General features: G+C 41.7%; 1 protein-coding gene across 1 annotated transcript in view; it reads right to left on the minus strand.

Annotated features, from left to right (window-relative positions):
- Nucleotides 1-6,227, minus strand: part of LOC124005819 (CXADR-like membrane protein) — a 97,529-nt gene extending 91,302 nt beyond the window's left edge. The window contains exon 1 of the mRNA XM_046315391.1: nt 5,730-6,227. Coding sequence (XP_046171347.1) covers nt 5,730-5,790 — 61 coding nt within the window. The 5' untranslated portion in view covers nt 5,791-6,227. The remainder of the gene's footprint in view (nt 1-5,729) is intronic.
- Between the last annotated feature and the right edge of the window lie 6,872 nt (nt 6,228-13,099).

Raw genomic sequence — 13,099 nt, forward strand, 5'->3', positions numbered from 1 at the left:
GCATTGGCTGGATCCACATACAGTGCATTCGGAAAGTATTTCGACCCCTTGACATTTTCCACATTTTGTTACATTACAGACTTATTCTGAAATGGATTACATCGTTTTTCCCCGTAATCAATCTACACACAATAATCCAGAATGCCAAAGCAAAAACAGGTTTTTAGAAATTTTAGCAAATGTTTTAAAAATAAAACACTTAAATATCACATTTACAAAAGTATTCAGACCCTTTAGGCAGTACTTTGTTGAAGCAACTTTGGCAGCGATTACAGCCTCGAGTCTTCTTGGGTATGACGCTACAAGCTTGGCAGTACCTGAATTTTAAGAGTTTTTACAATTCTTCTCTGCAGATCCTCTCAAGCTCTGTCAGGTTGGAAGGGGAGCGTATCTGCACAGCTTTTTTCAGGTCTCTCCAGAGATGTTAGATCGGGTTCAAGTCCGGGCTCTGGCTGGGCCACTCTAAGACATTCAGAGACTTGTGCCAAAACCACTCCTTCATTGTCTTGGCTGTCTGCTTAGAGTCATTGTCCTGTTGGAAGGGGAACCGTCACCCCAGTCTGAGGTCCTGAACGCTCTGGAGCAGGTTTTCATCAAAGATCTCTCTGCACTTTGTTCCATTCATCTTTCCCTTGATCCTGACTAGTCTCCCAGTTCCTGCCGCTGAAAAACATCCCCACAGCATGATGCTGCCACCACCATGCTTCACCGTAGGGATGGTGCCAGGTTTCCTCCAGACGTGACACTTGGCATTCAGGCCAAAGAAATCAATCTTGGTTTGAGAGACCTTTAGGTGCCTTTTGGCAAACTCCAAGTGGGCTGTCATATGCCTTTAACTGAGGAGTGGCTTCCGTCTAGCCCCTCCACCATAAAGGCCTGACCGGTGGAGTACTGCAGAGATGGTTGTCTTTCTGGAAGGTTCTCCCATCTCCACAGAGGAACTCTGGAGCTCTGTGAGAGTGACCATCAGGTTCTTGGTCACCTCCCTGGCCAAGGCTCTTCTCCCCTGATTGCTCAGTTTTGCCTGGCAGCTCTTGGAAAAGTCTGGTGATTCCAAACTTCTTCCATTTAAGAATGATGGAGGCCATTGTTTTCTTGCGGCCCTTCAATGCTGCAGAAATGTTTTGGTACCCTTTCCCAGATCTGTCCCTCGACACAATCTTGTCATGGAGCTCTACAGCCAATTCATTCCACCTCATGGCTTGGTTTTTGCAAAGGGTCTGAATACTTATGTAAATAAGGTATTTCTGTTTTTTAATTCATAATAAATGTGCAAAAATGTCTAAAAACCTATTTTCGCTCATTATGGGGTATTGTGTGTAGATTGATGAGGAAATGGTTTTATTTAATCCATTTTTGAATAAGGCTGTAAAGTAACAAAATATGGAATAAAGTTAAGGGGTCTGAATACTTTCCGAATGAACTGTAGCTGATGTTTTGATGGTGTTGGAGGTGTAACTGAGGTATGAGCTGACAAATTGGGGAACGGCTGCTCGTGTGTCACAAACCGCTCCCTTCCTTATTATCCCTACTGCGTTAGAAGTTCAAAACGGCACTAGAAAGTGTAGGCTCTATTGATGTTAGAAATAATGACTTGTAAAAAAATTCAAGCCATTGATGTTAGACTAATGCATGTTTTCATGTTCATTTGGATATGGTGATTTAGTCTAATTCGAGTGTTTGAACTTGCAAAGCGGCTGCATGAACTTCTAACGCGGCTGCATGGGAATTGTGGGATTATAGACAGCTCTAACGCAGTTCCACCTCTGACACTGCCAAAACAACTGATATGCTGACCAAAGCGGATCTGATTGAATCGGGCCCTAGGCTTGCTCTGCACAGAAAAACATTCCTAAAAGCACTTCAATCAATGAAACAAGGTTATTTCTGAAGAAAATCAGGAAAAGTGTATTAGCCATCTAAAGGCCATAGGAATCAAGTAAGACATAACACATCAGGATAAACTGCTAGAAAAGCAAATCAGTGTTTGTTAGTGATATGGGTGTATAGTTCTAGTAGTGACAGTTAGACATTCGTGCTCAAACATAGTCTCATTAGGGTGCTCATTACATGTGTGCTCACATCTTCTAAAAGGTTATTCCATCCTGTGTGTATCTCTGCAATCTTGAGCTTGAAATATTTGGAGTGTTTACGTGAATGCAGTCTCCGCTAATGCGGGAACATTGCTTTCAATTTCAATCACGCTGTAATGCTGTACTTCTGTGATACAGATTGAATACAGCCCCAAGTCTATGAATATGGCCTAGAGTGGCAGGGTAGCCTAGTGGTTAGATTGGTGGACAAGTAACTGGAAGGTTGCAAGTTCAAATCCCTGAGCTGACAAGGTACAAAACTGTTGTTCTACCCCTGAACAGGCAGTTAACCCACTGTTCCTAGGCTGTCATTGAAAATAAGAATTTGTTCTTAACTGACTTGCCTAGTTAAATAAAGGTATACTGTAGACCTACAGTATTAGTGCTTTCTATGGTCATCAGATTTTTAAATGGCTGTGTGTTTGTATGAGTGTGAGATAGGGGAGTATGTGTGGAATTGTGATTCAGGGCCAAACACATCGAGATGTCACTTCAAGACCTCTGGCTCCGGAGGCTCCTGTCATCTCCACATTTGAGAGATGCTTTGTCCACCCCTGGAGACACGCTAAATGTAGAATAGGAACAGAAACCCGTTTTAAACCTAGTCACTCTTAGCATATATCTCCTTACATTACAGATCAGATGAACGATGATTATGCAACTTGAGGATGCAACTCAAATTCCCTCTGCCATTGTCATAGAGGAGCATAGATGCAAGACTGATAAATATCATAGCGGTCAAAGTGGATAAGCTCCATTTGAAATTAGGGTGTTTGCGGGTTGGAAATGTACAACTCCAACGGAAGGGCTACTCACTTTTTCCCATTACATTTCTGTCAAGTGAATTACAATCTGTTTTTACTTCCTGGACAGTCATTTAACATGTTCCATTCAAAACCATATATTGCTGAGGGAATGACAGGCAGGCAATCCATCATTAAGCTCCACTACTTTGGTTTGGTTACTCTGGTTCTACTTCCAGCTTTTTTTACAGGCTTTACCACATCATTTGACCTTCCACTGCACCATTCATTTTATGATGTAAGCCTTGATAAAGCCAGTTAAGGAATTCTGTGGTGTTTAATTGTGGTACTTATCTATAATGTGAACACTGGATATTACATCTCCCACAGATATTAAGTTAATTAAGGATGTCTCTGGACTTCCAAGGCCAAAGAGAAATTAAAAGGAAATGAGCTCTATTAATTAGTATTGATCATTCCATAATAAAATAAGCTCTTCTCTCTTAGCTCAGCCTCTGGGTTGGTCTTAAATAAATATTGTTCATAACTATAAGGGAAATGTCCTTCAACCGGGTTTGCCATGATGAAAGACCGCACAGAGGGGTATGTCACCACTACATGTATGCCATCTGACTATCAATTCCAACCTACACATTAGCAATACACTAATCTGCTAAATACAAAAAAAATAATACAAATTCCATCGTACTCGACATCATCATCACCACCACCACCAAACCATCACCATCACCATCATCACCACCACCACCACCAAAACATCATCACCACCACCATCATCACCACCACCACCACCACCAAAACATCATCACCACCACCATCACCACCACCACCACCATCACCACCACCACCACCACCACCACCACCACCACCATCACCAATATTCACCATCATCACCACCACCATCATCACCATCATCACATCAACTTCATCACCATCATCACATCAACTTCATCACCACCATCACCACCACCACCACCACCATCACCAATATTCACCATCATCACCACCACCACCAAACCATCACCATCACCATCATCACCACCACCACCACCAAAACATCATCACCACCACCATCACCACCACCACCACCACCACCACCACCACCACCACCACCACCACCACCACCACCACCACCACCACCACCACCACCACCACCACCACCACCACCAATATTCACCATCATCACCACCACCATCATCACCATCATCACATCAACTTCATCACCATCATCATCATCATCACCACCAGCTAACAAAATTAATAGCTGATAATACAGTTCACTAGAGCTATGATTGCATGTCTAGGCTGTCAACCCAGTTATCCCCAGCCTATTGGATAAGGAAAATGAACACAATGGCAACCCACATCACTTGTCTGCCTCACTCATAGGCCTATCATTGCAGAGCAGGCTACTGAGACCTCATTCAGGTGTAGCTACTTTGACAATAGAGAACATGTAAAGCTCTAGCTATGGTATTTGCTGAATTTATAGAAACCTCACAGTGAAATTTTGATGTGATGTTACTGCAAGAATTATGGAAGATGCGTTGAATTTGGACAAAATAAGACTTTAGGACCCAATTTAACATACAAATATACTGAACAAAAATACAAACGCAACATGTAAAAATGGCAAACATTTATATATAAGGAAATCAGTCCATTTAAATAAACCAGTAGGGCTGTGGCATTGTCTTGTGTGACAAAACTGCACATTTTAGAGTGGGCTTTTATTGTCCCCAGCACAAGGTGCACCTATGTAATGATCATGCTGTTTTATCAGCTTCATGCAAACAAATGTGTGCACACAATTTGAGAGAAATAATATTAGCGTGCAATTTCTGGGATCTTTTATTTCAGCTCATGAAACATGGGACCAACACTTTACATGTTGCATTTATATTTATGTTCAGTATATATTGGCAGAGGTAATGTATTTAATGTGCTATTGCAAAGAAAATATATACTATATTAAAGGTCCAAGTTTGATAAACACATTAGGCTACACATAAACTGTCATCAGAAAAAATATACTAATGGAATGCACCATCACAACAACGGACAGAATTGTTGGAATTGAACCAAAGGAGACAAGAGTGGGCCTATTCCATGTTTGCTTTGCTCAACTCTCACCAACTCTGACCCCGGCACACGCCGGCACGCGATATCTAGCTTCCTCATCTCGCGGTCAAGTCCCTCTCAGGGCACCAGCTAGGCACTCTCAACACCTGCCATGATCTATTAGAAATATCTATTTTTGCCAATCGGTGACACAACACATTAGTTTGTGATTCGGATTATAGGTGGCGTGCCCTGTCTTTGTGCTTTCTGTTAAGAAGCAGTTGTGTTAAATATGTCATTAACATTCAATGGACAATACAATACACTCAGACTACAGTCTTTCTCCAGAACCAGTCTAGTGGATGGATGCCTGAAGTGCAGCATTTGTACAGTGATCATAACACAGAAACATCTGCTGTCAATTCACATTGTAGGGGCTTTTTTTCCCGAAGTTAACTTTTTTCTTCTTAACACACATTTTTCATTGAATTACTTATCACAATGAAGTCTCATCTCACTATTTATTTAACATTTTAAAATGGCTAATTTGTCAGACTGATCTAGGCTATTCATAAAGAACTTGGGATAAATATTATGAACAGCTTATGTTACATTATTTGTAGGCTAATTTCGATATAATTCTGGATACAATTACGCACGATGGAGCGCTGTCAGCTATGGTAATTTTTTGTGAACAATAGCCCACATAACGGCTCTGTATAAATCATAACCCCAATTACATCCTTTATCGTGTTATTGATCATCTCCTATTAATAACTACATATTTTCATATGAATGGGAACTCACTTACCCAGAAACAAAGAGCGGAATGTTGCAGACATCACCGCACCCGACACGACTGGAAATCCCATGCGACGAAGCTGGAAACAATGCGCTCAGACTGCCTTAAAATTCATGCGGGTGAACGAAGTGTACAATCACAATAAAGAAAGATTTCAGAAATAGGAGAGAGCAATTAAATATAATCTACAATGAGCAGGGATCCAATGACATTATATATTGGAACACTCGAAATGTCAATTATTCCCTTCACTAAGGAATGCAGCTCTTTCGTGTCGTCAATTTCATCATTATCGGCCACGCGTCAAATCAAAGTTCCCTTCCTTTCTGTGTCGTTCGGGACGCGTGCGTGTCTCAGGTTCCTTCTGTCTCCGTGGCTCTGAGCGTTCTACTCCCCTTCCTATACCGCTGTCCGCTGCACTAGACAGTGAGGGGAAGAATTCCGATAGGTGGATGTTGCTGCATGCTGGATGGAGACCTCTAGAGCCTGAAGCGCTCACATTGCCTCATCTGACCACAAAGGCATCTTGGGCTGGTCTGACTGTGGGGTAGGTTACTTGAGGCCCACTTCATTAGCAGTGCATCAAAAGGGTAACAATGTTCCCCCCCTACAGATGTCTGAATGAAAATGTTTTTTAATTTTATGTTCTTGCATTATTTTTACAATAGTGCATGCTGGAACTGGAAAAATAATGTGATAGTTTGGGAGACAGCACAGTGGAAATTTAACACATGGGAAAGATTGAAATGGAAAATAAATTACTGTAATTGCTTATTTTTCTATATATAGCATATAAATTCAATATATATTTGCAATTTCAAACAAATGTCACTACTCAACACATAGTTCTAGCATTTTTCTGTCGACACATCTATTGGCTTGTAGTAATAAGTGTCTATTATCCTGGAGTTATAATGCACACACAGTCAGGATTTATGTATCCACTCATGGGCTCCCTGGCTGTAGAATGTATGACTGTGCAACAGTGAGGTAAATAAACAAACAGCGAGAGGAGCAACACTTCCTATCAGGCATTGAGACAGGCATTTCTACTGAAATAACACACAGGGCTGAGGCCTCCAGTGGCCACCAGGCCAGCCCTTCCCCTCACTGCTGCTTCTCTTTGAAGTGGCTCTTTGAGCACAAGAACCCCCATTCCTTTCCATCACAATAACTTGATACCCTGAAACAATGCCCCCTCCTTCCCCTCCATCTACATCAAGCTAATGTGCCAGTAGAGATATGGAAGTGCTTCTATTTGTCTCACTCTACCCATGAGCTATAGAAAGTGCAGTTTTGTCAGAGAGCTCCTTCAAATTTTATACAAACTGATATGTTTTCTTGTATTTGGGCAGGCAGTGTAGCCTAGTGGTTAGAGTGTTGGACTAATAACCATGAAGGTTGTGAGTTCAAATCCCCAAGCTGACATGGTAGAAATCTGTTGTTCTACCCCTGAACAAGGCAGTTCAATGACAGGCTGTTCCTGGTCTGTCATTGAAAATAAGAAATTGTTCTTAATTAAATGACTTGCCTTGTCAAAATGAATTCATAAATGTGTCCGATTTTGACATAATGTTATTGATAGACGTCGATCAATCTTATGGCAAACATGTCATTTATATAATTGTCTTATTGCGACAACTCAATTCATTGTCGAATACTAAGAGCATAACATGAAACTTTGCTCTTCCAACACAGATTGTCAAACTATGATGGATGGAAGATTACCCTTAATGCTGCAATCCAAGACATAACCATAGACAGGCTTGGCACTGTCAGCATAATTCCAGGAGAGAAGCAAAGCAATAGCATTGGGGGTGCAATGCACAGCTTACTCAATGAGCAAATGTGATAAACATGGCACACTCTCTGAGCAGTTGATCGTGCGATCACCACTGAACTGATTGCAAACACATAGGTACCTGTACTGAATTGTCCCCAAAGGATAAGTTTGCCACAGCTACTGTAGGGGCGGCAGGTAGCCAAGTGATTTTTTTTCACCTTTATTTAACCAGGTAGGCTAGTTGAGAACAAGTTCTCATTTGCAACTGCGACCTGGCCAAGATAAAGCATAGCAGTGTGAGCGGACAACACAGAGTTACACATGGAGTAAACAATTAACAAGTCAATAACACAGTAGAAAAAAAGGGGGAGTCTATATACATTGTGTGCAAAAGGCATGTGGAGACATAGAATGTATGCACACATGATTGTAAGTCGCTTTGGATAAAAGCGTCTGCTAAATGGCATATATTATTATTATTAGGTAGGCAAATAATTACCATACCATTTTTCAGATTAACACTGGAGTGATAAATGATCAGATGGTCATGTACAGGTAGAGATATTGGTGTGCAAAAGAGCAGAAAAGTAAATAAATAAAAACAGTATGGGGATGAGGTAGGTAAAAATGGGTGGGCTATTTACCGATAGACTATGTACAGCTGCAGCGATAGGTTAGCTGCTCAGATAGCAGATGTTTGAAGTTGGTGAGGGAGATAAAAGTCTCCAACTTCAGCGATTTTTGCAATTCGTTCCAGTCACAGGCAGCAGAGAACTGGAACGAAAGGCGGCCAAATGAGGTGTTGGCTTTAGGGATGATCAGTGAGATACACCTGCTGGAGCGCGTGCTACGGATGGGTGTAACCATCGTGACCAGTGAACTGAGATAAGGCGGAGCTTTACCTAGCATGGACTTGTAGATGACCTGGAGCCAGTGGGTCTGGCGACGAATATGTAGCGAGGGCCATTAAGAGTGTTGGGCCAGTAACTGAAAGATTGCTGGTTCGAATTCTCGAGCCACTAGGTGTTAATGTGCCCTTAAGCAAGGCACTTAACCATAATAGCTCCTGAAAAGCGAAAAGACTCAAATGTAATGCAGTTAGATTAAATATTGTGAGGTAGATACTAATTATCATGCAGCAGATCACCCATCATAAATGGGAAGCAGACCTTGCCATGGAAGTGAACTTGGTGGCTTGGCCTTGATGCATGATATAGCACCTTAATGCAGATGGCTGAAATTTATACCACAGGCCCTGAAAAGTCACTAGTGTGGAAACAGGTCCTTGTCAGCACTGATTGGTGAACTAGCATTACAATGTGCCACATTCTGTCCTGGCGTTCAATGAGGCATCATTGTTGGCATAATGATTCCATTTGTGGGAACAGATTCCCTTTAAAAATGATAATGGTGATGATCTTGGGACTCTTCTTTCACCGCATGAAAATGTAATTCTCCTATGTGCAAGGTCCATACTTTTTTAAAAGCTTCAGACACAACATGGCTCCCGTTTTAGAGCACTCCGAGCACTCCTAACACTAGCACTCCTGTATATCCAAGATGGCATAGCAGTCAGACGTCCTTTGTCCTCGTCTTGTCGTGTCCCATGTATATATATATTTACGTATTTTCTTCGCATATCTTTTTATATATATATATATTTATATACATTTTTTCCCTTCTAAAACTCAACTTAAAAACACTCTCCTGCAACCCGCCTCACCAATTTATATAAAAAAGTTTTATTCACCTCAAATCTGAAATTCACAACAGAAGCTAGCCAGAACCTAGCCAGAAGCTAGCCAGTATTCAGCTAACCACGGTTGTCGGTCATCAGCTATCCTTTAGCTCAATGTGACTCAGACCAGAGTATACTATTTCTACCGCAAGCTCTGGACATTTACACCTGCATCTTGCAGCTAGCTAGCTGCTATCCGAGTGACTATTGGCATAGGTCGGTCCCGGAGCAAACGTCAATTATTCCGGAGCGAGCCAGCTGAAGAGTTCCATCAGCCACTCCTGGGCTTTAATCACCGATCCGGACCCGTTTTACTGGCGATGCGGAGCCCCACCGGGCCTTCAAGACTGGCATACCGACGTTATCTGCCCGAGGGAGTTATCCAACTGGCCTCTCCGTCGTAACGTTACCTGAACGCCCATCTGCGGCCCGCTAATCGTTAGCTGTCTTATCGGCTGCTATCTGAATAAGTGTATCGGACAATTTTCTTGGGTCACTATAACTATATCTATTTTGCCAATTGGATTGGTCCCCTCTACCACACGGAACCCCACTAATCTACCGACGGAAACGCATGAGGTGGCTAAAAACAGACCTCCATCCTCTACCAGATTGCTACCCATGGCCCGGCTAGCTGTCTGAATCACCGTGACCCCAACCAACCTCACTACTCACTGGACCCTTATGATCACTCGGCTAAGCATGCCTCTCCTTAATGTCAATATGCCTTGTCCATTGCTGTTCTGGTTAGTGTTTATTGGCTTATTTCACTGTAGAGCCTCTAGTCCTGCCCATTATACATTATCCAACCTTTCAGTTCCACTACCCACACATGCGATGACATCACCTGGTTTCAATTATGTTTCTAGAGACAATATCTCTCTCATCATCAATCAATGCCTAGGTTTACCTCCACTGTATTCACATCCTACCATACCTTTGTCTATATCTTGCAGCTATTTTATCGCCCCCCAGAAACCTGTTCCTTTTACTCTATGTTCCAGATGTCCTAGATGACCAATTCTCATAGCTATTAGCCATACCTTTATCCTACTCCTCCTCTGTTCCTCTGGCGATGTAGAGGTGAATCCAGGCCCTGCAATGCCTAGCTCCACTCCTATTCCCCAGGCGCTCTCTTTTGATGGCTTCTATAACTCTAACCGTAGCCTTGGTTTCATGCACGTTAACCTCCAACAGCTCCCCCCTACTTTGTGCAATTTCTGCCTGAAAACATACCCAAATCTAACAGCCTGTAGCTCAGGCACAGAACCAAGGATATGCATATTCTTGGTAACATTTGAAAGAAAACACTCTGACGTTTGTGTACATGTGAATTGAATGTAGAAGAATATAACACAATCTGGTTCAGATAAAACAATTACAAAAGCATCATTTTTATTTTTTATTTTTGTATCATCATCTTTAAAACCAGTTAAGGATAGGCAGAATACTGCCCCCTTGCGTGCCCATAGTAAACTGAAAAGAAATCTGTCCAAAATTGCTAATATATGCATATAATAATGATTATTGGATAGAAAACACTCTAAAGCTTCTAAAACCGTTTGAAAGTATAACAGAACTGTACGTATGTATGTAAGTAAAGCAGTAAGTATAGCAAGTATAGCAGAACTCACAAGGCAGGCAATCTCCCAAACTATTTTTGGGAGCCTCAAACTTGGGGCTATTTCGCCTACCAAAATTATATTTTTGGAAAAAAAGAACATTTGCTATCTAACTGGGAGTCTCCTGAGTGAAAACATCCGAAGTTCTTCAAAGGTAAATTATTTAATTTGATTGCTTTTCTTATTTTCGTGAAAATGTTGCCTGCTGCTAGCAGAGCCTAGCATAGCATTATGCCATGATAAACTTACACAAATGCTTGTCTAGCGTTGGCTGTAAAGCATACAGTGTCCATGGCAAAGCCACCATGGCTTTTTTTGCCATTACCTCCCTTATCTCACCTCATTTGCTCACATTGTATATAGACTTATTTTTCTGTTGTATTATTGACTGTACATTGGTTTTACTCCATGTGTAACTTTGTGCTGTTGTATGTGTCGAACTGCTTTGCTTTATCTTGGCCAGGTCGCAATTGTAAATGAGAACTTGTTCTCAACTGGCCTACCTTGTTAAATAAAGGTGAAATAAATGAATAAGTGGATTTACAATTCAAATATAACAAGCAATGTGCTATGGCTCGGACATCAGGAACGGACCTGGCGAGTGTTCCTGGTTGCTCTTACACCGTATTTCCGTGGTCGTGACATCACACGGAAGATGACATCACACCACAGATGTACATGAGCTCTGCGGGAAGTTGAGCCTGTCTTTGAGTCCTGACTTCGGAGACAGCAGACAGACTTTAAAGGATTCTTGAATAACAATATGGACTGAAAAATCTATATTGTTTGGGCTCTGTTTTTAGGCACCGTAGTCTTTTACGGCTCACAGATCTTTTATAATTTAATGAGGGAGAGGGTGGCCCCGGGAGATTTATGGTCAGCATCTCGAGGCAGAATAGACCACTCAGCCTATTGATCCACAATGGATGTTTGTTTATAGGTCAGTAAAGCACATTCCCTCCTGTGTAGTAGAACACAGCCAGGCCTTTAGTGATGCTCATATCCACATGCAGGTACAGTGGGGCAAAAAAGTATTTAGTCAGCCACCAATTGTGCAAGTTCTCCCACTTAAAATGATGAGAGAGGCCTGTAATTGATGATGAGAGGCCTGTAATTTTCATCATAGGTACACTTCAACTATGACAGACAAAATGAGAAAAAAATCCAGAAAATCACATTATAGGATTTTTATGAATTTATTTGCAAATGATGGTGGAAAATAAGTATTTGGTCAATAACAAAAGTTAATCTCAATGCTTTGTTATATACCCTTTGTTGGCAATGACTGCTGGGCAATGACTGCTGGGCAATGTTGCTGGGCAACACGGACGTTCAACTCCCTCCAAAGATTTTCTATGGGGTTGAGATCAGGAGACTGGCTAGGCCACTCCAGGACCTTGAAATGCTTCTTATGAAGCCACTCCTTCGTTGCCCGGGCAGTGTGTTTGGGATCATTGTCATGCTGAAAGACCCAGCCACGTTTCATCTGCAATGCCCTTGCTGATGGTAGGCTTTGTTACTTTGGTCCCAGCTTTCTAAAGGTAATTTACTAGGTCCCCCCGTGTGGTTCTGGGATTTTTGCCCACCGTTCTTGTGATCATTTTGACCCCCCATAATTTTGAGATATTGCGTGGAGCCCCAGATCGAGGGAGATTATCAGTGGTCTTGTTTGTCTTCCATTTCCTAAAAATTGCTCCCACAGTTGATTTCTTCAAACCAAGCTGCTTACCTATTGCAGATTCAGTCTTCCCAGCCTGGTGCAGGTCTACAAATTTGTTTCTGGTGTCCATTGACAGCTTTTTAGTCTTGGCCATAGTGGAGTTTGGAGTGTGACTGTTTGAGGTTGTGGACAGGTGTCTTTTATACTGATAACAAGTTCAAACAGGTGCCATTAATACAGGTAACGAGTGGAGGACAGAGGAGCCTCTTAAAGAAGAAGTTACAGGTCTGTGAGAGCCAGAAATCTTGCTTGTTTGTAGGTGAGCAAATACTTATTTTCGACCATAATTTGCAAATAAATTCATTAAAAATCCTACAATGTGATTTTCGGGATTTCTTTCCCTCATTTTGTCTGTCATAGTTGAAGTGTACCTATGATGCAAATTACAGGCCTCTCATCTTTTTAAGTGGGAGAACTTTCACAATTGGTTGCTGACTAAATACTTTTTTGCCCCACTGTAGCACCTTTTAATCCAATCACATTAATGTATTATCTTCCCAAAGGTCCTTTGTTTCT

This window comes from Oncorhynchus gorbuscha, linkage group LG19, assembly GCF_021184085.1.
Source record: "Oncorhynchus gorbuscha isolate QuinsamMale2020 ecotype Even-year linkage group LG19, OgorEven_v1.0, whole genome shotgun sequence".
Taxonomy (NCBI): domain Eukaryota; kingdom Metazoa; phylum Chordata; class Actinopteri; order Salmoniformes; family Salmonidae; genus Oncorhynchus; species Oncorhynchus gorbuscha.